This window comes from Centroberyx gerrardi, chromosome 5 (assembly GCF_048128805.1).
Source record: "Centroberyx gerrardi isolate f3 chromosome 5, fCenGer3.hap1.cur.20231027, whole genome shotgun sequence".
In the NCBI taxonomy this organism is placed as follows: Eukaryota; Metazoa; Chordata; class Actinopteri; order Beryciformes; family Berycidae; genus Centroberyx; species Centroberyx gerrardi.
Window position 1 is genome coordinate 5,211,045 of NC_136001.1, and position 27,354 is coordinate 5,238,398.

The 27,354-nt window shown below is 42.6% G+C and overlaps 1 protein-coding gene and 1 non-coding gene across 6 annotated transcripts; both read left to right on the forward strand.

Moving 5' to 3' along the window:
• Positions 1-8,234: 8,234 nt before the first annotated feature.
• zc3h11a (zinc finger CCCH-type containing 11A) lies at positions 8,235-26,930 on the forward strand. Of its 5 annotated transcripts, XM_078283545.1 has the most exons (18): positions 8,247-8,310; positions 8,760-8,831; positions 9,978-10,049; positions 10,906-11,054; positions 11,171-11,290; positions 11,982-12,105; positions 12,226-12,408; positions 13,388-13,480; positions 14,417-14,590; positions 14,938-15,015; positions 15,145-15,243; positions 15,407-15,469; positions 15,570-16,112; positions 16,643-16,716; positions 19,317-19,896; positions 22,396-22,568; positions 24,040-24,239; positions 24,902-26,930. In XM_078283545.1, exons 4-18 carry the CDS (start codon positions 11,001-11,003, stop codon positions 25,119-25,121), a joined length of 2,778 nt encoding a protein of 925 aa, XP_078139671.1. In that variant the 5' UTR covers positions 8,247-8,310; positions 8,760-8,831; positions 9,978-10,049; positions 10,906-11,000; the 3' UTR covers positions 25,122-26,930. The 5 variants fall into 5 exon arrangements, 4 of the variants coding, with proteins under 4 accessions (XP_078139672.1, XP_078139671.1, XP_078139670.1 ...); XM_078283546.1 differs by lacking the exon at positions 8,760-8,831 and having other exon boundaries at positions 8,235-8,310; XR_013504876.1 differs by lacking the exons at positions 8,247-8,310; positions 8,760-8,831 and having other exon boundaries at positions 8,990-10,049; positions 24,902-25,676; positions 26,167-26,930.
• On the forward strand, positions 11,355-11,474 carry LOC139914553 (small nucleolar RNA SNORA26). Its single transcript, XR_011784768.1, has one exon. It is a non-coding gene; the product is annotated as a small nucleolar RNA SNORA26 (small nucleolar RNA).
• Positions 26,931-27,354: the final 424 nt, after the last annotated feature.

Below are 27,354 nucleotides of genomic sequence, written 5' to 3' on the forward strand. Positions count from 1 at the left end.
ACAGGATTTTCAGAATTGTATAGTTAAGTTTTCTTTGTTCACAGAAGTAGGACTTACCTGCCGGGAAACAACTGTTTGGGAGGGGGTCACCCTGCAGTTGCGTCTTTTACGTGGTCGATGCCAGCTGGAAAGGAGGCAGTGCATGTGCCATTATTTTGATTTGCTATTGATATGAGTTGAGTTATCCTCTGTTCTGTAAGTCTTCAGTTTTTTGAATTTTTGTTTTCTTTTTTTGTGTTGCACTTTTGGTTGCTGACACGAACTCAGGGGAACCCAAAGACACGCAAACAGGGGTTTAGTTTTCAAGCTGTGTATTTAAACAGAACAATTCGGGCAAGAGTCGGGTTGGGTCGGGCACAGGAGCTGTGGCTGGCGTGGGCCAAGTAGAGTGGCAGCTGAGGCGGGGCGAGCAGCAGCGTCCCCTGGCTTGGACTGTAGGAGCGGTGGCTCGGCGGGGAACAGGCGGAGTGGCAGCTGAGGCGCGGTGTGCTGCGGCGTCCCCTGGCTTGGACTGTAGGAGCGGGGGCTCGGCGTGGACCAGGCGGAGTAGCAGCTGAGGCGAGGTGAGCAGCGGCGTCCCCTGGCTTGGACTGTAGGAGCGGTGGCTCGGCGTGGACCAGGCGGAGTGGCAGCTGAGGCGGAGTGCGCAGCGGTGTCCCCAGGCTTGGGTCAAGCTGTAGGCGCTGTGGCTGGCGTGGACCAGGCAGAGTGGCAGTGGAGGCAGTCTGAGACAAGGAGACGAGGAGTCAGACTCGGACAGTAGGCACACAACACAATCTACACTATGGCTAGAACTTCTAGAGTTTAGCTTGGCTTAAAGCGTAATCGTTAACAAAAACGGGTCACTAACCAACTGTCTAGCGGCTGGCAGACAGCACACTAGAAACTACGATCTGACGAGGACTGCAGGCACAGCAGGGAATAAATAGTCAGCTTGATTGACAGACACACCTCCCCACGTGCGGAATGCAGGTCCAACCTAAATGCCCATCACAACCCGAGAGAGAGAGAGAGAGAGAGAGAGAGAGAGAGAGAGAGAGAGAGAGAAAGATGCCAGGCGGCTGCCATGACAGTTGCACTGTAATGTCCACCTGTGGGACCTTCAGCTCGCCTTCTGAGTCAGCCTCCTACTTCACTAAAGGCCCTCAGGCTACAGCTATCTCACAGTACCAAATGCAACAATTTTAAGGCAGAAAAATCATTATGTGCCAAATGCATTTCAATTATGTAGCAAATGTATTTCAATTATGTACCAAATGCAACAATTTTAAGGCAGAATAAACATTAATTATGTAACAAATGTATTTTAATTACACAACAATTTTAAGGCAGAATAAACATTTTGAAACAGCGTAGAAGAATTTGAGTCCCTGTTTATCAATAAATGACAAAGACGCAACTCAGTTTGCAAAACTTTACATTTTTAAACAAGCCCAAAACCAGAAGCTGTTGTCATTATGCTGAGTCTCAGGTCTCTTTGAAAGATTGCATAGTCAGTGTATACTTTGGGCAGCTTGAGCAGATTAAAACATGTGGAAGACTGAGGTAGCACCTGCTCACTAGTTATGATTAGGTTTAAGTAAGCTGGAGGAACCTCCCAACCAATCCAAAACTTCAGCAGCTGGCCAAGCTCTTCAGGTGAGGATAAAAAAGGCTAAAAAAAAAATACACTCACTCACATTGGTAAACATGACCCAATATCAAAATAGACAATATCATCATTATCAATCAAAGCGTCAATCAGCAAATATTGATGTTTAGTTGGCCACTTGGCAGTGTAATGGCGAAAAAGCACATATTTTACCCTTTGCAACATACTGTGTACCAAACATGACTTGTGTGAAAAAAAAGCTAGTTACACATTTTCTCCATTAACCATCTACGGTTTTCTTGACTGACTACAGGCAGATCCCAGGCGAAGGCCAGTTGGTTGATTTTGCCTCGGTCATCTTCTGTAAGCTCAGCAGTGCTATCCAACTAAAGAAAAACCAACAAAGATTGTTTGAAATACCACTTAAACAGAATTGAGCAGTACTAAAAGGAAAAATCCACTCAAACAGAATACTCATAATTCTTATCAGGAGGGTATTGAGCGTTGGATGGCTATAAGAAAAGTATAAAAGCTAAATTCCCTATGTTTCTTTTTCAGAATAGTTCCCTTTGGTTCCAAAAACTAAATTTCTTCCATTAACTTAGATATACAAATTTAAATATTCTAAGGCACTTACATATCCATATTTTAAAAAATTACGTTGAGCATCCAAAGAGGGGGAGCAACAACAATCAAGCAAAAGAAACTGGCCATCACTCGCAATATCTCAGACATCAATCATATTTTCACTATGGTTTGGATTCCCGTTTAAGTAACATGAACAGTTAAAGGCTACTTAGTGGTAGCTACCTTCTGACTGTTGTCCCACGCAGAGAAGGGGCTTGCTGCTCCTTCTACTGCATCAAGCATAGGGGACAATATGTTTGCTGTTATCTTGTCTGGTTTAAAAGACATTGACATTGGCTAATAGATTGGTCATTGATGAGAATTGTTATAAGTAATTTAGGGGCGAAAATGGTCGGGTTCTGCTCAATGATCAATCGATCCCTAATTTTAAACCAAACAAAACAACAGCAGTAATGCAGTCCTTTCATTTGTCTGATACTGAGAACCAATCAGTGATGCACTGTGATGACCCTCCCACTCTCCTGGCTCTGCATCTTGCAGGAGCCTGGTGGGTGGAGTCATCATCAAGGCTGATGGAGTGCACCTGGGCCCGGTGTACTCCTTGGGCTTTAAAAGCCGTCTGACCATCAGTGTCACTCTCCCTCCTCACCTTTTGTTCTGTTCTTTTTGTTTGATGTAGTTTGTGTTGTCTAGTTATTTTCCCCTAGTTTATGTAATAAATCATTGTTTTAACTTTTACTTTGGCGTATGGCTCCCTCTGTTACTTCCTTGAGCCGGGTTGTAACATATGGGGGCTCGTCCGGGATGAATTGCTCCCTGTAACATATGGGGGCTCGTCCTAAGCTTTTGTTCTTTGTTTAGCACACGGTTTGCTTTGTTTGACTTTGTCGGCCCAGTTGTGGCGTGGTCAGTGAGAGGCTATGCTGCATTTGTACTGTATTGGGGAGTTATACGCCAGAGTATTTGGTGTTTGATTGGCCTAGTTTGTTAGGGTTTTGGTTACTGTTTTCCTGCTGGTAAGTTAATGTTGTTTCATTGGTTGCCTGGTATCATTTTGTGCCAGTAGTTTTGTGGTGTTTGGTGAGGGGAGAGCCATCTCTGGCATCCGCCAGTGCTGGAGATGTTTGTTTGTTTGTGGGGACCTCGGTAGTGGTAGTGTTGTATGGCTCTTGTGTAGCAGTACTGGTTTGGGTAGCCTAGCCTGGTAAGTTTTGGAGCATTATTGTGTATTTCCCCTCTTAGGCATAGCAGTGTTTCCCCTTTGGGTTTCGCTGGTATTTCTTTGTAGTGTTGTGACGAATGTGGAAGGAGCAGTTGTTTCAGGAGCACGTCCCTGGTCTTGAGAAGGTTGTCGGCTTACCGATCACTTTTCTCGCACCAGCGGGTTTTAGTGCATAAATACCCACCACAAGTAGTCGCATGAAGACTAGGGTTGTAATTAGCTAGTTACTGGTTAGGTAGCTAGTGGGGAAGCTCCTTTTGGGTAGGCTGCCCGAACCATGTCTGCAGGGTGCACTGTAGCCATATTTTTTTTTTTTTTTTTTGTAACTCGGCTTCTTCCTGTGGCTCTGTCTTGTAGTTAATTGTGGCTAGTGTTGAGGATTGGAGAAGTTTGGACAAGCATGAGCTATGATGGCTTTAGATGTTGCTAGTGTTAATTGCTTAGAGTTGGTAAGTGGTTACCTGAAGGCTTGGTGCAAGTTACCTGCTCTTGCTTTGTAGCATTTTGGTTTTGTGTGCAAGTGTATCTTTGTAGCATGCTGGTGTGGCCAGCACTGCACTTTGTTTGGTAACGTGTGTTACCTTGGGTTGTACTTGGTTGTGCAGCTTCTTGGGTGGCTGCTATGTCATTGTGGTTTTTGTTTCCCGCAATGACAGTAGGTTTAATTTTCATTGGTTCCAATATGGAAGTGAATTTGGAGATTTGAGTGTCCTACTTAGGAGCAGTCTGGTAGATGCAGTAAAGCACACTTTTGGTAATCCCAGGTAATAGGACTGGGGGTTGCAGCCAATCTGTTTGAGCAGGGTATACTGGCTACAAGCAGCCTCTTGTCAAGCCTTACAAACTTAGCAGCGAGTTCGGATAACGTTGTGGCCGACACTTTCTCCCGCACCTGAGGTGATGACAGTGGGAGTGTTAGTGACTTGCTCATATCTGTGTCAAGGAGTCTACTGCTGTGCAGTCTCCCCTGTTTGTCCTTCAATCGTACAACCTCAACATTCGCCATGTTAAGGGGATGGACAACATGGTGGCGGTCTGTTGTCCCAGCCTTGAAGCCTAATTATGTTTGTTTCCTGTGCTGTTCTTCTCTTCCTCTTAAACTGCTGCCTGTAGGTACCAAGGTCTGCTGAGGATGGGGCAAGCAGCTGGCCAGGGGCAGGCGGGTTGGAGACGTTAAATGTATAATTTTGTCTTTGCTTGTGTTACAGGGGTTCCCAGTGGGACCCGTTTTTATGGAGGGGGTGTGACAACCCTCCATACTATGCTCTATGCTTTGTTTCCTGCAGGAGCCTGGTGGGGTGGGGTCGTCAGTGCCAATGGAGTGCACCTGGACCCGGTGTACTCCTTGGGCTTGAGAAGGCCTCGGACTATCAGTGTCTCTCTTCCTCCTCACCTATGCACACCTTTTGTTCTGTTCTTTTGGCTTGATGTAGTTTGTTTATTTACCCCTAGTTTTAGTGTGCGTATGGCTCCCTCATTGTTACTTCCTTGAGCCGGGTTGTAACATATGGGGGCTCGTCCAGGATGATTTGCTCCCTGTAACATATAGACTGTAGCAATAGTAAAACATGCAACTAGTCGCTCTTCACAAGAAGGATATTATTTACTGTCAGTTATCCACTGCAAGCACTGAGGGAGATGAGAGAAACAAGCCTATATTTGCTGTTGAGGCCAACTCTATGTATGGGTGAAACAATAGGCTTATTCAGCCTTTGATGCATACCAACTACATTCAGACCTAGTGAAGCAGTTTAAAAATTATTTTAGGCTAATGAAGGCAACACTTACTGGATTATTTGCAGCCAATTTGTCCATGTATTGTGTGTATGTATCGTGTAAGTTATCTGTATCAGGTAATCCTTTTGGCAGAAGCGCTGCTGTCAGTCCAGAAAATCCATAACAGACAAGAAATCTATAGTTGCAATCTATCACTCTGCCGAGTCTCCCTTTGTTTTAGATCAAGCATCCCAGAAGATTGTCTTACAGATTAAAAACTGCTTTTTCTCAATTAAAATGTACTTGACTTTCATTATTTCCTGTGAATAATGCAAGTGAAAATCTTACCAGTTGAATTACATCTCTGACATCTGTGGCCACAGTCTTTCAGCTCTATTGTTGCCGTTTCTGGAGATCCTCCAAACAGGACATGAATGATGGCAGGACTAACTCCCGACAAGGATGGTCCCCCACTGATAAAAGAGTGACCTATCATGCGGCCTGCCACTACAAAGAGGTCACTGTCTAAGAGGATGACGTTGAGGGCACGAGGTGATCACTTTCACCCTTGAAAAGCAATGTGTCTCCTGGAACTTGATTATTTGGGGGTTGGGGTGGGGATAAAGAAAAATGCTGTTAGTTTCTTACTCAGGACAGTAAATAACAGTGAGTTATGGGGGATGAGCAAACTGCTAAGATCTTTGTTACTTACCCAAGACAATAACAATATCTCAACATTAGTTACACTGACAGTTACTAAGGCTGTAGGAATTACTGCACAATTAATGTGTTAGCTTAGTCTTATTGTTCCCATCCACATGTAAGCCAAACTCTCCAACAGTTGTCTCCAGATGTATATTTGTGTGTATGTTGTGTGGCCCCACAAGACTACATTAAACCAGGATGAATTAATTCTGTGAGTTCTCACAGTGCTAACAGTCACTAAGACTCACAGAAACGGCAGCAACAGTTTTTCTCATGATGTAATTACAAAAGTTAGGAGTTACAATGTTGCATATAGCTACAAAATTACAAGACAATTTTTTTTTAATTAAATAAATTACAGACATCTCTGTTTTCTAGATAAAGTACACAAATTCTCCAAATTTTATGTTGAAAACTGAATATTTGACACTAGTTTGAAATCTGCCTTTGTATGGATGGACAGATCTTATCATGCACCCTGCTGGTGCAGGGTGCATGAACGTGACGCCTCCTCTCTTCAAACCACCAATAGATAGCTCAACAAGTTCATGACTTTCATGACTTGGGTGATGCTGAGTAAATGTGCTTTCTTTGTTGTAACTCTTTTTCCTCTTACGCTACGTCCGCCGGCCCCGTCCATGACTGCTTGCAGTCCTAGTTATTTCTATATTTTCACATTGTAAATCTCTTGATCCCTCCTATTAATTGGACTCGAGAGTTTATAAAGTATGAAAGGTGCAATCTGTTACAACCCGGCTCAAGGAAGTAACAAAGGAGGGGAGACATACGCCAAAGTAAAAGTTAAAACAACGATTTATTAACTAAAACTAAGGGGAAATAACTAGACAACACAAACTACATCAAACCAAAAGAACAGAACAAAAGGTGTGCATAGGTGAGGAGGGAGAGAGACACTGAATGGTCTGAAGGCTTTTAAAGCCCAAGGAGTACACCGGGCCCAGGTGCACTCCATCGGTGCTGACGACAATCCCGCCTACCAGGCTCCTACAGGACAGACAAGACACACAGCAGCAGCCGGCAGAGCGGGAGGGTCGTCTCATAACAAAAGAAAAAGATACCATAACAAAAAAATCAAATCTTTGCTATGATTTGTATATTCTATTCTTTTCTATTTCATGTACAAACCAATCCTCAGTTGTACCTGGTGCTTTGCTCTCTGTCTTCTCTGGCGCCATGAACCCCTTCTTCATCATCTTCAATGATGATTGGTCCTGTATAGGGCTGGGTATCGTTTAAAAAATGACGATACCAGTACCAATACCAGTACCCTTAAAGTGACACCGATACCAATAGAGTACTTCATTCGATACCTTTTTTTTTACGTTTTGGTGGCATCTCGGCACGCTGAACTGCTAACTCCGTCACACACACCGCGCTCGACTTCACCACAGACTGTATGGGTTGTAGCTGCTGCGGTAGTGGGCCAATCACACATCGCATTAAATCGAAGAACACTTGCGGTGATTGGCAAAAACCATACAAATAGTCATTTTTTTCTAGATCTGTGTACAAAAAGTATCGAATGCAGGTATCGTTTGACTGGAGAAGTTTCGATACTACTTGTACTGGGTTATTTCGGTCAATACCTTAAAGGTATCGAGTACCGATACCCAGCCCTAGTCCTGTACTTTCTGTCTCTCTGGGGCCATGGAACCCTTCTCCATCTTCAATCATGACGGATGCTGTACTTCCACTGTCACATGGTGCCTCACCGAAGGTTTCAAAAGCCACTGAACGCCTTTGAAAGGAGAGGGGCACTTTTCTTTTCTTTTTTTAAATAAGGTGAATACTTCCTTAAAAGTCAGTAAAGAATTAATAGGGCTGCTCTTGTATAGACACTGAAAGCACTTTAAGTCTCATTAATGACAGCTGGTACAATACGATCCAAAACATCACTGGCAATTAACTAAAAATGAGTGTGAAGGGGACTTCTACATTTGTATGAGACAATAGTGAGCACCATTTTTCAGAACCGATGCATTTAAGTTACACAACAGTATTACACTCTCTTCCGTACGACTGAACGGCAGTAGGCAGGCAATTGACCGGGACAACTGGTAAAGCAAAGCATTATGGGAAGGGCTAAAATCCAGTATGGACAGAAACGCGTTCGGTAGGTAGAAATACCACAGCCTATGCTGCACCCCTGTACCCCATAATTGATTTTTTTTGTAGACCTGGTTGATCCTAAACCCATGTAGTATCACCACTTGAAAGTTGAGATGAACGTTTTCTAGTACTATTTACCACTTGAAAACTGGTCATCCGTATTTTTAAGTAGAGACCTCGAATCTACCATCTTTCCTTAGGACTTGAATGCAACACTGCTGGGCGGAGTACCATCCTCTTGTATTTGTATCGTGACGCCGCCATTTTGTTTTAGTCTGAGTGCGGCCAGTCAACGAAACGGGGACGGGTTCTTTTCTACATAAGAACACTTATTTTTACCTTTTTAAATCTGATACTGGTAATGAACACAATATGTTTTGTTTACATAACCTATTTATTACACTGTTGCGTTAGAAAATGAATGTGAATAGCACGGTAATTACAAAATAAACCTGGCATGTTGGCTTGATATCTTAAGTTAGCTTAACGTTAGCGTTTAGCTAACGTCGCGAGTATTGGTTTTAGTTAGGCCTCTCTAAAATAACCAATTACACTTTCACTTCTATATATTATGTTTAGAATATACATATACGTTGATAATAGCCACTAGCCAGCCATGCTAACTAACAAGCCAACTTGATTGTTTATGTAACTATTTTAACTCTTGTAGTCCGGGACGGACTACAACTAGCCATACGCTAACTTATTTTATTAACAATCCGTTTTCAACTAACGTTAACTTACGCAACGATATATAATTTCTCTACTCAATATGTGATTGTTTCTTTATCTGTGTTGAATTTTAAGCTTCCCCGAGAATATCTCACAAACGCTGCAGATGACCTTTACATTATCATTCGCCAAGAAACGTTGATTCCGGTAATATTGTCTGTGTTAGTTTTGTACGTACTTAAATTCTTCAGTTTAGTTGTGGCTTGTGGGCACAATTATTGAATAATTAAACAAACTAAATTTAACGTAAGTCAGGAATAGTGCCTATTTTACAGGCAGTGAAAGTGGTTTATTTTAACAGTTTTTAATCCCGTTATTTATGTACCTTAAAGTGTAGGGTGTATTTAAGATGGAAGCGAGGTTTGTTTCTCCTCTTTATTGTCAGTATCCAGTGAGGGCCTCCATGCCTAGAAGTATAGACAGACGCCTCAGGTCTGGTCTCTTAAGTATTGCAAATTTAATTATTGGTTGTTTTGAATTAAATACTTGAAATATATAAATATGGGTTGATTATACAGTGCAGCGACAATGGGGCCCTCCACTGACCTGGACCTCTATAATAATCAAATTCCTCAGTTTGGCCTGAACAGTTTTAAGCCATTGTTGAGAGCATATTTTTGTCAGGTTCTGCCATTTGTGTCATTATGGTGTACAACTGTGTCATTTGTATTTGTGCACAAATGTCTGTCCTCTAACAATCCTTTTCAGTTTTCCGGGGAGTGTTTTTGATTGATTTATAGGTTTAAAACCAGCTTCTTGGGCCTTTGTGGGGATCCTTGGATATGGATAGCTTGTCCCCAAGAGTAGATTGCCAGAAGAATTTTTCTTCCTCAACTTTGGTAATCAACAGCTGAAATCTCTAGAAGCCTGAATTTCCTACCCACATTTTTCTTCCGACTTCACCAAAATGCCACCAAGCGTACAACACCCCCTCATTCTACCAAGCCCAAGAAGAAGCTGAAGATTTTTCTCCATCCAACAGCCCTCATTCCCTTTTTTGCCACACCACTTCCAGTATTCACGGATCTCATTCAGAGAAGAGTTTTTTTTTCCGTTCCTGGCTGTTTCTCTCCCCTTCATTTATTTATCCTAGTAGTTCCACCCATTAATAAAAAATAATAAAAAAAAATCCCCAAAGGACACTGTTGCACCAACCATCAGTAATGTTTAGCAGTCTGGCGGAGATAAAGGTGTCTCGGAGGGTCTCAGAGAAGGAATGTCGTAGGAAGACAAGTGTCTCTGGGCGACCCACCCCCCTTTCCCTCTTATCTCATGGATCAAGTCTTCCTTCAGGACTCTATACCGCCACGGAGACACCCTACCAGCAGTGTGCTCAGAAGGGAGACGTCTTCTCAGCCACCTCAGGTAAAATTAATCAGTGCTTTCTCCCCCTCCCATGCTGGGATTGTAAAAGTGCAGTCCACTGATCCAGTGGAAGCAGCAATGCCAAAAATGTGAACAGTCGGTGACAGGGTTATAATAATACAATATCTTCATTTATGAAGCACTTTTCAAAACAGCTACAAAGTGCCTTACAAAACAAAACAAAAAATCATCATAAAAGCTAGGCAAAAGTCATAAAAGGAGGTCAAAAACAATAACAAAAGTTTGTTGCATAACAGCAAGTCTTGTTATTTAAAGATATTTATTAAATATTATTAATTTAAAGTTATTTAATGACGATGTGGATGTATTCAGCCTGAGCTCTTCCTTCAGGCAGCCCTGATGGCAAAGAACCAATCGACTCTTGATTTTGGAATTTAGTTTGGAACAGTCAATAAGAAACTTCCTGTGGACCTTGGGCTACGATCTGGCTCAAAATGTCTGGGATATAGCTCTGTGCCAGACCCATCCATGCCTTAAATGTAATCGGTGAACTCTATTCTGAAACTACCAGGTAACTATTGCAAAGATGCTAATATCTTTATGATACGATCTTGTGCTTTTGTTCCAGTCAGAATCCTAACTGCTGCATTTTGTACAAGTTGGAGACAAGAGAGAAACATTTGACTGAAGCAGGAATACAGAATGTTACAGTGGTCTAAGCAAGAAGAGAGAAAAGCATGGATGACTTTCTTCTGATCACTAGAGGATAAAAACTATTTAATTTTGGAAATATACTTCAGAGTAGGTGCAGAGTACCTAATTCATAGTGAATCGATTGAATTGAGTTGTGTCGACCATTTCTGATATGGTTTTGTGTTGCGCTCTGTGTTGTTAGGGAGAGTCCTGTTGGCCCTGAAGAGAACCACCCATTGATCCTAAAGGTCACAAGCCCCATCACCTCCGCCAATCAAGAAGCATACCTGCCTTAATATGACCAACCATGGAGACGACTGCTACTTCTACTATTACTCCACCTGCACTAAAGTATGCAAAGCTTCTGTTTGAGCAAAAAAATCCCAAACGTAATCCAACCAGTTTTAGTGGTAGTGTGAATGGTGAACAGATGGAAGATTGTGGTCTTACTGTGTTTTATTCTGTAGGGAGACAGCTGCCCATTCAGACACTGTGAGGCGGCTATGGGCAATGAGACTGTCTGCAACCTCTGGCAGGAGGGACGCTGCTTCCGTACTGTCTGCAAGTTTCGTCACATGGAAATCAAGGTAAGTAAAAACGTGTTAGAGGAAAGTCAAACTGAAGAGTGCCTAGAACCATCTCCTTCAGGCTTTGCCCACTCGAGGCTGTGTGTGTCTTGAATGGCCATTACAGAAGGGTAGAAAGGAGCCTCCCTTAAAACCTGGGTCAGGAGCCTCACTCCTGCCTCAGAACTTGTTGGGAGGAACACCAATTTACTGCACAATCTCTAAAGTCAGACTGAAAACCTGTTAATATGTTACTTACTAGTGAACAGAATTCACAGAAGACTCAACTTGGTGCATCCTTGTGTTCAAATTAACTTGAAGAAAGAAACATTAGTTGTTTACCATTTTCAGGGTTCTTACATAGGTGTAGAAAGTCTGGAAAAGTAGGGGAAATTAATTAGTTTGGAGGAACACTAAATCACCGGGATAACTGGACATTTTCAGATTACTTTCCTCCTGAAAATTTTCATTATATGGAGAAAAGTTTATTATTTTTCCTTCAGTTTTATTATTTTTTACTATTCTTTGAAAGTTGCCCAAACAGACTGAAGTTAGATCCAATCTCTAGGTAAATCCATGGGGATAATTTGCTCTGTGACATTGTGGTCCATTCTGCCTTTAGACCTCTTTGTTATTTGAGTTAAGCAATCAAGTCTGTGCAGGACATACCATGAATGCTGTTGCGTGCTGTGTACCTCGTTCACCCAAACAGAAAAACAGGAAGGAGATTCCTTGTTACTGGGAGAAGCAGCCAGCCGGCTGCCAGAAGCCTCACTGTGCCTTCTACCATGAAAAATCCCGCTACATTGATGGTGTCTATGTCCCACCCAGTAAAGGTGAGTTGGCTTTCTCAAAGCAGACAAACTAGGAGTGTCAAAATGTAGAGAGCTGAAGACCATCTCGCATCCATCTGTGAAAGACAGTAATGATATTCTATGTGATTTGTTTGCTCTCAGGTCTAACTAAGAACGAGGACCAGCCAAATGAGGAACCAGCTCCTCCTCCACCTGCCCCTCTCCCTACTGCAGCCAATCCCCAGCTCAGAGGAGTCATGAAGGCAGAAACTCAGGAGACGGTACCAAGCCCCACCCACCCACCAGTAGTGATCAACCCAGCAGATGACGATGAGGACGAAGATGGTGAGTTGGAGTTGATCTCATGATAACTTGACTTACCGTATTTCCTCTAATATTGGCCCGGGCCTTTATTTACCTCAACTGCAGAGGGTACCAGGCCTTTATTGGAAGCATGCTTATATTAGAGACAGGCCTTTATTTCTAATTCCCTCTGTTTGATAAGTATATTTGCTCATATTTTAGTACGAAGCGTCCTTGTTTTCTGATCTGCTTCTGTTGGGGTACGTTAGGTAGCCGTTTTTTCGTTACTGCAATGCATTACGATAATTACGGTAATCGACGACAGCATGCTCCAGAGACTTCCGCCGGCCGAGCCATCTTGTGGCACTTGTACGTTACTACAAACTACAGTTACAAACAGGCACCAGGAGTTTACCGGTATCCACCGTTGTTTGCATGTAAGCTGAAGCTAACTGAAGCTAAAGTAGAATCTATACAGTTATATCATATCGGTGTTTATTTCGATGCATATGCGCGAGCTCAGTCCACCTGACAGCCCTCTGTTCTGTCTGCGGAGAGAGAGACACAGACAAGCATGGAGGTTTCGGCGCGCCGAGGGCTTACTGCCGACGCTTCCCGAAGTTTCCTGGGGGCAGGAAATCGGCCAGGGCCGATTGCTGGGCGCTGATTTGTCCCCGGTGCGTCCGGGGCTTGGATCGGGAGGATCAATGCGGGCCGTGGGCGCGGTGGAGAGAGGAGACGGACACGGTCCAGCCATATACTAGGTTTTGACCTAGTCTTGTTTCCTTTGTTTTTTTTCCCCGGCCTGTATTTGGGGCCGGCCTTTATTTGTTCGCGTCGACCACGGCCCAGGCCATTATCGGAGACCCGGCTTTTAATTGACTACCGGCCACTATTAGAGGAAATACGGTATTTGTCTTTCAGTTGACGTCAAGCTACTGAGAGATTATATTTAAACATTTATGCCTCATGAGACATGTTCCCTTTGATCCTTAAAGCTTGTGTGTCTGTGTGTTTCCAGACCAGTTCTCAGAGGAGGGAGAGGATGGCAAGGTTGCCCCAGATGGAAGCAGGCTGACTTCTCCCAGAAAACTGCCAGGAGGCCCCACCTCAGGTGAGACTGAGGCCAGAAACAAAATGTCTAAAGCAAGTTGCAATAACAGTCTTTTCAGAAACACACCACTTCGTAGAATTAAGAACCGTGTGGGAAAATTGGAGCATTGTAGCAGCAAATTTGTAATAGGATACAGCAAAGAAAAATAGAATTTGTAAAGCTTTGGGGGTATTAAACATAACACAACTGACAATTTCATCCAAATGTCTTGTATGCATTCAAAATACGAAAGAAAACAGTTACAGCATAATGAGGGAGTGCAAAATAACTGCAGTAAAACATAATGAGACAAAGAGAAGTTAATGAAAATATATAAAACACACGCACAAAAAAACTGTTAATATGTTACTTACCAGTGAACAGAATTCACAGAAGACTCAACTTGATGCATCCACAATAACTCCAGACCAATACATGATAGAAACTTCTTACTTACACCACAGGTTCCCCCTGTAGAGTAGTAGATTTTGGAGCACATTGCTGCATAACTCCTTAATGTTTTAAGATACCAACTTCATAGTTATAGCACCCATGTATTATGTGAACACATGTTGACATAGAAGTATTTGCTAAGTAATGCCTTATTATATGATTATGTAGAATATATTATAGTAATTATGGCAGGACATGAGGCAGTTCAAGTGCATCTTGTTTCAGGGTTCTTACACAGGTCTCGAATGTATGGAAAATTAATTTGTTTACTTAAGGGTCTTAAAAGTCAAAATCTGGAAAAGTGGTCATTCCTGATGTGTGACCCACTATCATTTTGTGTGCTGAGATGATTATTGTGACAAATAATATCCAGTTATAGACTGATAGGGTCTAGCTGATGTATGTCTTATTTCCCAGTCAGTGTCTGCATGCATCATATTGAACACTGACCAAAAATGCTGAAATGCAGTCAACAAGTGGGCTAATGTTGGATGTCTTTGATAGATGAATCGCTGAACTTTGGAGTAAGCACCCTGGGGGAGATCCGTTTGAGGAAGGCCCTGAAGGCCAGCATGAAGAGAGCTGGTTATCCCATTCAGAGTGCTGATAATGCTGCCAACGGAGAGAAAGAAAACATACGTTCATTTTGTCACCCAGCCCTCTATGAGGCTAGAGATGGTAAAAACTAGTCATTTGTGTGGATTTTCAGGATTTCGGGGGTTTGGATACCCAACTCCCTTTCATTCCCCAGATTCTGTTTTTTTCCCCACTTTCCCTCATTATTTCCTATTTTATCTGGTAGTCTGATCACATCCTGGAATTTGATCTTGACAGCATTAATTAATTGATGCACTTGCATTTAACATGGCTACTGATACTGACTGCCCAAACCATGGCTGCTTATATTACTTGATTAATTGCTAAAATAATCAGAAGAGTAATAGGTAGCACAGTAGTCAATCCCAAAAAGAAGTAAATCTCATTTACATTGTTCTCACCAATATATGGTCCCTCTTTCCACCTAGACCCAGTTGTGTGTGAAGAAACTGGGAGACCCAGAGGCAGTGTGGCCGAACGGCTCGGAAAGAAAATATTCAGTAATGGTAGATGTACACTGTTATTGTTCCTTAACATTTATTCTGTCTGTGTCTGAATATGTTAAAGGATTTCAAATGCCAGTGCTGTTCTACTTTAGGATTACTGACGTATGACTATTGTTCTCTTTCCTCTAGATGCCAAAACTGGAGGAGACCCCCTGCTGAAACGTAGTCTAGCTGAGCGTCTTGGTAGAGTTGTGGATGAGGAAGACTCATTACTGGCCCCTCAGAAAGGTGAGAGAGATGAAACACTCTCTGACTGCTAACCAGGAATGGTGACTATATGAAACAACATAAACAACAGGTTGTGTTTTATGAGGCTCATAATATTCAGTGTCTGGAAAGTATAATATGGCTATTCAAACAAATTCAAAATTTTATTCCACTGATTCTTCAGCTTTGAAGCCTGTTAGAGAAAGACTTGGTTTGTCAGCTGAGCCTGCTGCTCCCACTCAACCAGGTAAGAAGTATGGGAGAGTATACTTTGTCTGGAAAGATGTGAATCAAGCAGAGGGAATGTAGTATTGATGTGTATTGTTCTCCCCCAACCTTCCTAACAGCTGAGACCAACATGGGGAAAACTCCAGAGCAGATCCACATTAAAACCCTGGAGGAGATCAGACAGGAGAAGGCATCAAAGTCTCAGTCTCAGAGCCAGAAAGACTGCTCTTCAGTCTTGGCTCCAGAAACCACCACTACCAAAACCATCTCTACCAAAGCCTCCAAGGGCACCAAGAGAGCCATCACCATCAAAGATGCCTCCATTGTCCAGGTCAAGACTTTCTCTGAGATCCTCCATGCCAAGAAGAAAAAGCAGGAGGAACAGCAGAAGCAGGAGAACATCCCCAGTCCTAAGAAGGCCAAGCAGGCTGCTGAGAAAGCCCCAGGCAAGACCCAAGGACAGTCGGACACAGCCCTGCCCAGCCATGTGGCCCCAGCTGGGGCCGAGGTCAAGGTGAAGACCCTGGAGGAGATCCGCAGGGAGAAGGCAGCAAGGATTCAGGCTGAGCAAGCCCTGGAGGCTGAAAATGGGAAGAGCCCTGGCATTGAAGCACCCAGTGCTAAGAAGCCCCGCCTACTGCGCAATAAGCCAGCTTCACTCAGTAAGACGGCACTTAAGCTGTTGATTAGTTTTGTTCCCTATGTGTTGCCATAAGCTCACTGAAATACTTGCAGTGTTGAAAATAACAGTACATAATGAAATCCATGATGGCCACCTCCGGAGCATACATCAGTCAGCTGGCATATGATTGGTGTATGGGTCTTGAAGTGGCCATCTTGGATGTCATGGAATATATTTACTGATGACCATGCATTCAGTTCTGTAACCCTGACAAAGGCTACTATAACCAAAACGTGTGTTTTTAATATAAAGTTTTGTCTGTTGTTTTTCCAAGGGTAGCTGAATTATTTCATTGTTTTGGGTCACTATGCTGCAAAGGAGCTGCAAAGTTTCAGCAGATTTATTGTCCTTTGTTGCAACAAGCTTCCCATAAGAGTGCTGTAGTGTGCCTTGGTTTTATTGTTGTAAATGTAGCTACTGGGACTGAATTCACATGTTCATTTACCCTTATACTTATTTTATCCTGCCATCTTCTCAAGTTTAACATAATGAATTTGATGTTCAACCCAGCAGGCAGCATCACAACACAGAAGATTGCTGAGGTGACAGAGAAGCCAGTTAATGCCCCCACTGCTGATGCTGAGGTATGACTTGACAGACACTACAGAACTGCCAACATGCACGCATTTTGTGTACCATTTACACACGTTTTTGGGTTAGAGTATGCGGGTACGAAAATGATCCTTTGATCCATCCCGTTGTGTCAAACTCGCAGTAGTCTCTTTATTCCATGCAGGCAGTTGTCTTGTGCCTGTCCCTCCCCTCCTCTCGCTGTGTTGACCCGTGCTGTTTGAACTGTGCACTGCGGCTGGCCTGCAGATCAAGTCTGTTCATTTTACACGTTTAAAGTGTATACTGCGAAAAATAAACCGTGAGATTGTGAATTGTGAAAACCACGGCACTTTTATTTTGAAAAGCCTCTTGCTCTGTGGCGGAGCATCCACTGACAAGCTTGCCTCAGTTCCAGACTCCTACATGCTTGTGAGTTTGTAGTCTTACCCTGATATTATGACAACACCACATTTTCACGTATTCCTTGATTCTTAAAATAGTAAGGCAGCTGTCTGGTTAAACCTCTAACAATCGTACAAATGTTAGCTAGCTAGCTAGCTACAACGGGGCTTGATAGTATAATACTTCTATGCTTGAAACTAACGCAGTCCCGCCATAATGATGACGACAAAATAGTTTTAGAGATGAACCAACAGGTACTGTACTGGCTTTTTGTGTGTACTTCATGTTACTATCATCTTCAAGTTAAAGCCGGTGTTGTAATATGGCTTCGGGGGACAAAACACACATGCTCTTAAAGGGCCGGTACACCACAACATGAAATGACTAGAAAACAGTCTATGCTAGAAACCACATAATATCACTGCCAAGGTCCCCACGGGTCCTTGAAATCCTTGAAAGTTTGTGAATTTGAGAAAAAAAATCAAGGCCTTGAAAGTTTTTGAAAATAGACTTAAATCGATATGGGTCATTGAAAGTGCTCGAATTTATATATTTGTGTTAGAGAAGGCAAGAGACCACATAGTCTGCCATCACTGTAACACAGCACAGTTTAGAAGTGTTCACACATTCAAGCCTCTCTCTCTCTTTAATTGTTGTCTGTGAGCTTCTGTAAAGCCTGCTAGTTCTCATTGTAAAAATTCTCAGTGTTGTAACAGTAATTAACCTTGATCCGTGTCTCAAACTATACCGTGTTGGGTCCTTGAATTTGAGGGAATTGGGCCTGGAAAGTCCTTGAAAAGTCCTTGAATTTGATATTTAAGGTGGTGTGGGAACCCTGCACTGCTGTTAGTTGGAAGGAATACACAACTACATAAAACACTCTTATTCCAAGAAGGCTAACTGTACGTATTCAAATTATTATTATTGTTGTAATTCCTACCATTTATGAGAAATAAATTACAATTGCAATTCAGTCTACTACTTGAGAGACTTGAGTTGAAATTACTAGATAACTTTCAATGCTTTGATGTTCAACACTAGCAGGTAGACCATGTCTGTGACCCAGTGTTAAACTATAAATGTATGTGGAATTGCAAAATATATGTGATTTGGCTAATGTGCCAGGGTGTGTATAGCCTAGAAGGGTCAAGCTACAATGTTACTATACTGTGGAATTTCACTGTTCATTCAATAGTGAAATTCAGTGGTAAAAAATTTGATCTTATGGCCAACATTTTAATGTTATTGCTGGCCACCCACAAATTCTATTTTGGCCACCTAGTGATAAAATTATGTCACTATGTCAGATGAAGATGATGACAGGGAGAGGGATAAAAAGCTGCATATACACACGCCAAAGAAATTTCTCCCCAGTTATAACGAGAGGTGGCCATGTTTTCAGCCATCTAGGCTTCCCAGTTATGCATTTTGTACATTGTGCAAATATGATATTGATATCAAACACCATGGTTGTAAAATAGAGAGGCTGAGGGAATGACTTATGCACACTCTACTAAGATATGTGAACTGAAATCAAATGGAAAATGGCTACATCTGCTTGAAATTTGAAAATACATGGATAAGTACTTAGTACACAATAATACATTGGGTTAATTAAGATTATATCAACGTGATGCTTCCAAAAGTGCAAGTGAATATGACTTGATATACATAAACCATTGGGATGTGCAGGGTGCATTGTGATGATGTTCAAGGGGAGTGTGATAACATGGTGTACTACTGGGGTAATAAGAAAAAAACACTAATTAATACTAAATGAGTTCACTGAGTGTAATATACAAGTGTGATTTATGTGCATGAAACAGTTGCAGATGGCATACTGGTGAGGGAGTCTCCAGGAACGTGATGGTTATAGCCATTGGGCCTTGAGAGTCTGGGGGGGAAAGGCAGTTTGTACTCCAGGAGTACAAACCACTGTATGGCATTGTAATGGGCAAGGCCCAGGTCAGAGGTCAGCTGATGTTGGTCTCCACAAGTATAACATGTCTTTGTACTGTAGGTATATGCATAGCTCACGATATTGCTTTTCTTGATAACACATTTTAGGACTGTCATGGTACAAATTGCGACAATGTGGTACTCAAAAAAAAAAAAAAAATGTCCAGTGTTGGCAGGTCTGACACTGTATTGATGGCTGTAGTTGTCTGCATGTGGTGCCTAATATTCCATTGACTCTAGGTGATTGTAAATCTCCTGTGTGTCTTTCTAGACCAGCCCTGCCTCCAGTAACGGTGTCAAGGTAAAGACCTTTGAGGAGATCATGCGTGAGAAACGCCTTCGCAAGCAGGAAATGGAAGAGCAAGCCTCCTCCACCAGCCAGTCCAAAGGCTCTGCTGAGGCAGAGCCTCCTCAGAAACAGGCAGCAGGCCCCGCTCTGAAGAGGAAGGGTCCTATCAGAGCCAGTCTTACACCGCCAGCCACTTCCTCACCTTCATCCACTACTCTGGCCTCTGACACTACCACCTCCACCCAAAAGGCCCCTGTTCGTAAACTGATCACCCTCAAACCCAATGCTGCTTTGCCTATACACAGCACCACTGCTACTACTGCTGCTGCCATCCCAGCCGTGACCTCGGTCTCTGTGAAACAGAGCTCTCCTCCACGGCAGGCTGAGGCCGACTCCCGCTCACAGAGCCCCAGCAGCTCCAGAGATTCCCCAGCCAAGAATAGAAAGAGCTCCGCAGCACCCTCATCGGCTCCTAAGGGCCCACCTGCAGAGGACCGTACTGCTGACAAAACACAGAACAGTACCCAGAAGAAATCCCCTGGACAAACTACAGACACCAAAGGTACCTCACCCTCACCCCGTTATATATACCTAATTATTCTGTTTTGATCCTTCATACAACAGCTTTAACCATTAAAACCAGGGTTCCCACTGGTCAGGGACAGCCACGTTGGAACTATTTACTGCGAGGGAATGCCGTATGTGGGTGTTTTTTTTATTTGGGGAGGGGGGCGGGGGGGGGAAATATTACTTCACCTTTTGACAGCGCTGTCCAACACAGCGGTGCTGAATGCACTAGACTGATAGGCAAAATGTGAGATGTATACAAGTATTTTCACAATGCATCTTTATTGTTATTCTAGTCTTATAAATTGTCAAAAATGGACCTTCTCTCAGTTGTACGCCTAATGAAGGCTTTCATCAGGGTAGGAACATCGCTGACATCCAAAATGTCATTGTGAGCATTCATTATTGCTAGGAGAGTGAGTCTCTCTTGCGTCATGGTGTTGCGCAGCCAGGTTTTCAGAAAAAACGCTCCGATGCCGAGTCGCAGTAAGATATGTGGAGTACTCCGAACTTAATCGCATTAATAGGACATGTATATACCTTAGTAGCATTTCTTCAACTGTAACCAAGTAGTGCATGTGTCCAGCTCACCATGTGAAGGTAAAAGTTAATTGTAGTCTGTACTGGGCTAAATTAGGGGGTTCTTACCAATATCTGTCATCCACAACAGCTTGTAGGATATATTTCAGTTGATGAAATCGCTATATCCATCCAAAGGCAGCAGGACACGTGCGTTCTGCAGCCTCTAATTTGAATGATGTGGTGTGCGTTTTGAAAGCGCTGCGCAATTACGCACACCGCAACCAATGTAGGTACTTTGATTGAATATTGCACAACCAGCATCAGGCTCTTGCAAAACAGGTACAAACTTCTGTGTTTTTGTGCACACCGAAATGCTATTCCACACAGCTTCCAAGTTTCTACAGTGCAAATCATCAGGAATACAGGAGACGGACGGTGACATCCTGGAGACGCGCTGGACACAGCGGTTCACAGCTCTATCCAAACACCACAACAACTTCGTAGAGCCTGAAGCATGCCATTTTGTAATTGTAATGGAGATATGCATATGGCTGCGGTGAAAAACATGATGTGGTAGAGCAGAATTCTGGCTGTGTTTTTTTTTTTTATTAAATCTGAAAGTGGCGGGACAGGAAACAAGTTATTTTTATCCAAAAATATATGTATATCCCATTTCCACAATTCTGTCTGGATAATCAAACTAAGTGCTTCGGTCATGTAAACGGGATTATTATGCGACAACAGACTATTGCCTTAATCGCAGTATTGGCAATAGTCACATTATTGTGCGTATGTAAATGTAGTCCAGACATGTGATCTGCTTTGAGCAGGAGAAAGGCTTATCATTTCTTACAGTCTATGCAGAGGAGAGGCTATATAAGATCATGCACATAATGCTATGGAAATATATTTATTGTGAGGAAATGATGAAGAAAGAAATGAAAGTTTAAGCACCAATTCTTTATTTAAATAAGCCCTCTAGAGGCCATCTGACGATGCGCAGGCTCCATGCAAACCGTCCCTGAGTGACTGAGGCCCAATCCCAAACCAGCCCCTAACCTCTCACCCTATCCACTCCCCCTCCGTTTGCGCATTCACGTGGAGGATTCACCATATTAAGGGCTGTCCCAATTAGCGGGAGTGCAAGTGGACTGTTAAACCCACCGATAGCGAGTCTACATCGATGCAGACTCGATCGTCGAAGTTCCGTCTTTCTACTTTGTCAAGTATTTTTGATAATGCATACACACCTTTGTTTTCCTCACACTGACTTTACAGCTTCAAACAAAATCACAGAATGTGTGATGAAGTTTAAAACTAAAAAAGGAGAACATCACTTTGTCCCTAAGGTCACTTGATTTGTAGCAAACTCGTAAATGCCTTTATGCATGCATAAACAAAGTCCAATTTACTTCACATCATTCTCATGGTTTTGGACGTTGTGTGTTTACATTAACAGTTGCAACCTGTTTATCCTTGCCTCGTAAAATTTGAAATGGCAAAACAGTCGGGCTTCTATCGGTTGCCATGGTGATGACTGCTTCCAGTTCTTCCGGTAGAGTTGCAAGGGCGTCCCATAGTTTGTCAATTTATTTCTACCCTCCCCCTTCATTAGAAGTGCCCTTCACACCTGCGAGTGTAACTTGATTTGGAGTGACACTTGGTGGTGAAGTGGTAGTGGGTAGGGGCTGGTTTGGGATTGGGACTGAGTGAGTGACCTGAATTTGCCACTTTCTGCCCCCGGCCGCATGGTGCGCTGTGGGGGGAAAAAAAGTTGGGTGCAGTAAGGTGAAGCTGTCAATAGGGGGTGCTGCTGCAAAAGGACGGCCATGCTTTGTTCTTTGAAGTGCCCTAGTCATGGACAGTCATGTAATTTACATTGGGGCCATGGTTGGAACCTTGGAAAACTGAATGTCTGTCACCACAGTGTGTCCCTCCATTACATCCCATTGTTAATTTGCTTCCTTTTCAGTGAGGCCCAAACTGAATGTGAAGCCCTCTGTGATGAAGCCTGCAGCCCAGGTGAAGCCGGGCCAGAAGAGAAAGGCAGCAGAGCGATCTGCTGTAGCTGCAGTCAAACCCCTGAACAGCGCCTCCACAGTGCCGGAGGAGCCACTGCAGGAGACGGCATGTAAACAGAGGGAGGTAGGTTGGCAGACTGGGCCCACATTCGGTGTAAACTTTACAAATTTGTTTTTAAACAGCACAAGACACTTTCTCTCCATATGCATGTCGTTATGTAGATATGTTAATATTAATAGTTTTTCTCATTTCTGTATATTGCATTCATCTTTATATTTGGATCATGTACTAGATATATTTATACTTAATACTATATATATGGTATATTTTCATTCAGATATGTTCTACTGCTACTGGTATTTTGTAGACCCTCATAGTGCTGTAGTTTTATATTCTTTATGCTTTTCATTCATGCATTTCTGCTGAACCTGCTCTTAACATGTTGACATTGGTTTTGTTATGGTTAACACACCCATTTGCTCTATTCTTATTTATATTTAGGGGCCGGCCAGCAGCTCTGCTGCCAGTCCCTCTTGTATTTCTCAATGTTATTATTAGGGGTCCAAGCACCGCAGGTGCTGGAGCCTTATTGTTTTTGTTAGTATTATTATTATTATTATTATTATTATTACGCTGCTTCTTCTGCCCTTAAAGTATCTGGATCTCGGAAAATGTAAGACCGTAAGAGCTACCGTAAGAGCTACAGCAACCAAACTTGGCAGATAGGTCCAAAGTATCAGCCGCTACTCAGGCAACGAAAACCGGTCAATTGCCCGCATACGCTCCAACCTAGTGCAAATTATGAAGTCCATCACTCAAAAACTGTTAAACTAATTAAACCTATCTCCTCCCACATTTTTTGATCAATTGACAACTTGCTACACTACATCTTCAGACTGTCCTCGAAAAACGATCCAGCCAGATTTTTGAAATATCAAAAATTGAGCCCACAGTGCAAAATGTTGTACTGTAAACGGCTACTGCAAATTCTCGCAAAATAAATCTCCAATGTTCATGGAAATAAATTAAAAAATTTTGCAGTCATGGTCGAGTGTGTGTGTGTGTGTGTGTGTGTGTGTGTGTGTGTGTGTGTGTGTGTGTGTGTAAAAAAAAAAAAAAAAAAAAAAAGTGTAAAATTTCAGAATTGTACCTAGTAATTTGAATTCTGTCCTCATGTAACCTCTTGCAATCAATGGAAAATAGAGCATCTCGAAACATACGTTTTTCACTCATGGAGCATTCAATCTTTGTAAAAATAAATTACAGACATCTTTATCTTGTCCAGATAGCTCAACACGTTCATGACTTGCCAAGTTGCTGTTGATGTCAAAGATTGTGAGTTCGAGTCCTGGGTGCTGCAGAATAAACATGCCTTTTTTTGCTGTTACTTTCGCTACATCTGGCCGGCCCCGTCCATGACTGCTTGCAGTCCTAGTCTATTTTTCTTTGCTGTGTTCTATCACTTTGCTGCTGCAATGATCTGATTTCCCCACAGGGATCTTTGAAGCGTCATCAAATGTAGAAACAGCAGATAAAACGAAAAAGTAATGTGCTACTGCAATTATTGACCCTCACTGACTTATTTTATTGCCAGATATTCCCGTCTTCCAGTGCAGAGGCTCAGCTGAGCCCTGCTGTTCCCAGGAGCCCCACCACCCTGCTGGGCTCAGGCTCTGACTCCAGCCCCCTGAGAGAGGAGCTCCAGACAGTCCCTGTTTTCCAGCAGAGTCCGGTCCAAACCAAGCCGACCATCAGTACTGCCGCAGCCAGGGAGGCCGTCACTGTCCCTCAAAGGTAAAGGATGGGAGAGAGTAGATGTTATGATCGAATTTCTGGTTATGTCATTCTGCATTTACATCATATGGCACATATGAGGTTCCTACAAGAGAATACTGCTCCCCTCAGGCTTCAGGTAATAAATAACTTGGGAACCTGGTGATGAACCCAGATTTCTCCAGCTTCCTGAATTGACATCACTAAGGAAATGCCTTTAGGCAAGTGTATGGAGTGATATATTCATTTCAAATAAAATGAAAGAAATTAATCATTTCCATTTCATAAATAATTTTGTGATAACAATTTAAAAAAATAAAAGAATATGGCAGGACAGCCAAATGCTGGGGTGTTTTTTTGTTTTTGGGTTTTGTTTTGTTTTTAATTTGTGGTTGACATTACAATGTTTGGTTTGCTGTAAAACATGAACTCAAATGTTTTCAGCACTAAATTAATGTGTTTAGTGTAAAAAAAAAAAAAAAACTCATCAAGAGCGACCAAAGTCTATGGAAAACCTCAATCATGGCGTCTTGACAGCTTTGAGTTTGAACGTGTGAACACCTCCCACTCATTGCTTGTAAGTCATTCCGATGGTTATTCCCATGTGACGCGAATGCAGGATTATTGTCCTTGTTGTTACTGAAGAATGGCTGAACATTAACCTGCCTCTCCCTACATTTTAGCCCAGTACCAAAGACACCCACTCAGTCCAAGCCACGGAGGCCCAGTGTGGCTGCGTCCCGCACAGCTCCTGCCTCCAGCGCTGCCGCCTCCACCTCGGCAGTGGACGACTTTGAGGAGCTGATGAACGAGTTCACCGACGACCATCTGGAGGAAGACATGGACCCCGGTATGGGAGAGGACGACCTGCTGCAGGAGCTGTCGGAGATGATCGACAGCTAAGGGTTCCCACAAGCAGTCGACATCCTACCCCACCTCCTTACCCTGGACCTTGTCTCGTGACCCTCCAGTGCATTTACAAGCAGTGACCTCCAAATGACTGGCAGAGTATCACCCACTGGCTACCATGGAGGATTTTCAAAAGGACCTTTGTTCAAATTCAACATATTTTAAGCTGAAGGTTCTTATTTGTTGTTTTCTTTACATTTTAGACATCTTCTCTCATGTAAACAATTCTTTGAGGCATGTTATTCATTTTCTGCCCAAATGATTATTTGATGAAACAAATGGTTCTACTATATGGCTTAGTTTTGATCTGTCATGGCTAATTTTTTGGTCCACATCCTTCTGATAAACAACATGAAATCGGATACCGTTGGAGGTGTTGTGTAGAACATCTTCAGGTAACTTCTAGTCAGGAATTTGTGAAAGACAGAGTCAAGTCCACCACTCGCTGATGTTAAATCATGTGTTGTTGCAGAGAGAAGTCACATCTGTATACTGTGTATGCAAAAGGAAGAGCAAGCTCAATATGGAATCATGAAACAAGCCTAGCAAGTCTCAGGGCCGATTCACATGCAGCGCTCTAAAACGCTTGGAAAACACGAGGCGCGCTGAGTGGACAGTGAACACAGAACGTTTATCAAGTGCGCTTGGACGGTTGCGCTACGGGTGCGCCTGGCGTTGCCAAGCAACCAAAGACAACAACTTCACACGTTTGTTAGTAGTTATCTGAAATGGATTACCATCGCAGTAGAACTGTCGTAGTAGCTTTACTTCTTGATCTACATGTGGAGCAGAAAGATCTCGCCATGAATACATCCCTCTCTCTTTCGCTTTCAGGCTATGTGACATGCGGTGCGCTTGTGGCGTTCCAAAAAGTTTAGATGTTTTTATCTCAGTGCGCCTTGGTCGCGGTCGGAAAATAAGGCGCGTCGAAACGCGTGCGCGTCGCAACCGCATTGGCCTCGCATTTGCGCGCGTCTGCCGCGCGCCCCCATTGAAATGAATGGATTTGAGTGCGCAAAAGACGCGGCATGTGAACCAGCCCTCATACAGCTGCACTTACAGTAGCCTGCCCCTACCTACTTGTATTTTTCTTTTTACATCTGCGACTAGACCCGACTGGTGGAAACTTGTAACAAATGTTTGTTTGCCTGGTTCCCACATCATGACAGTAAAAATGTATAGGTGTTGCTTTTGTGATAACCCTGTCAACAGAGCAGTAAAGGTCAGAAATTGAGAGTTAAATGAATATTCCAAAATGCATCAAGGATGTTTAGGATTGTTGCATCAGGATTGTTTTTGTCTTCATCAGTTGGATGTGGTTTATTCATGTTTCCACTCTGATCTTATGGAGTGCATCTTCTATTTTTGTCATTTTTATTTATGGACTCTACATTGGTCTTAAAACGTAAATGTTTGACTGAAATTATAATTTTTTTTTTAACCCATGGTTTTATCCAACAGCCATACTTTTAAATCATTGCTTTCTGGGATAACTTTTGCAATTGCTCTCTTGTCTTACTCTGTGAATGAACAACTCAGGGACTGTTTCTGGTGTTTGTATGATCTTTATGTGCTTGACATACACCAAATTTCATTTCAACAGTGCTGTTTAGTTGTTTGAACCCTGATGTATGTTTCTTTTGTGAAATCTTAGCATTGGTTTATCAGTGTGGTAAGAGAAAAGATCAACTTATTGGTTGGTCTTCATATGTTTGCACCTGTTGCGATCCTTTTTCTTGAGCTTACTGTTAAAAGTGACTTGTATAAGATACTCTGTAAATAAAAAATGCTTTTAAAGACCAATTGGATCAATGCTTTACTGAATCATTTAGTATGTTAGATCACTGGAACAGTGTCTGTGTGCATTCCATGCTATGCAGGAGGAATTAGACCTTGTCTAGTCAAAGGAGATTAATGGAAACTCAAAGAATCAAAAATAGTTTAAATTCAAAACTCTTCCAAAGCTTTGATTTATGAAACCATTACCAGTAACACTTATTACTGGTTTATGGTTGGCCTCTGTGCCCATTTTTCTGTGTGGTTATCTAATTTCCAGTCAAAATGGCCATTAAGCGCAAGTTTTTTGTTTTTCAGTGTCAGAAAAAAATGCAGGAAACATATTTAACACAAAATTACACAAAAGCATCCACAACTAAATCATTTTTTTCAGTATTTTATGTGTCCGCCCTTTTGCCTTTCTTACAGCTTCCATTCTTTCCGGGAGACT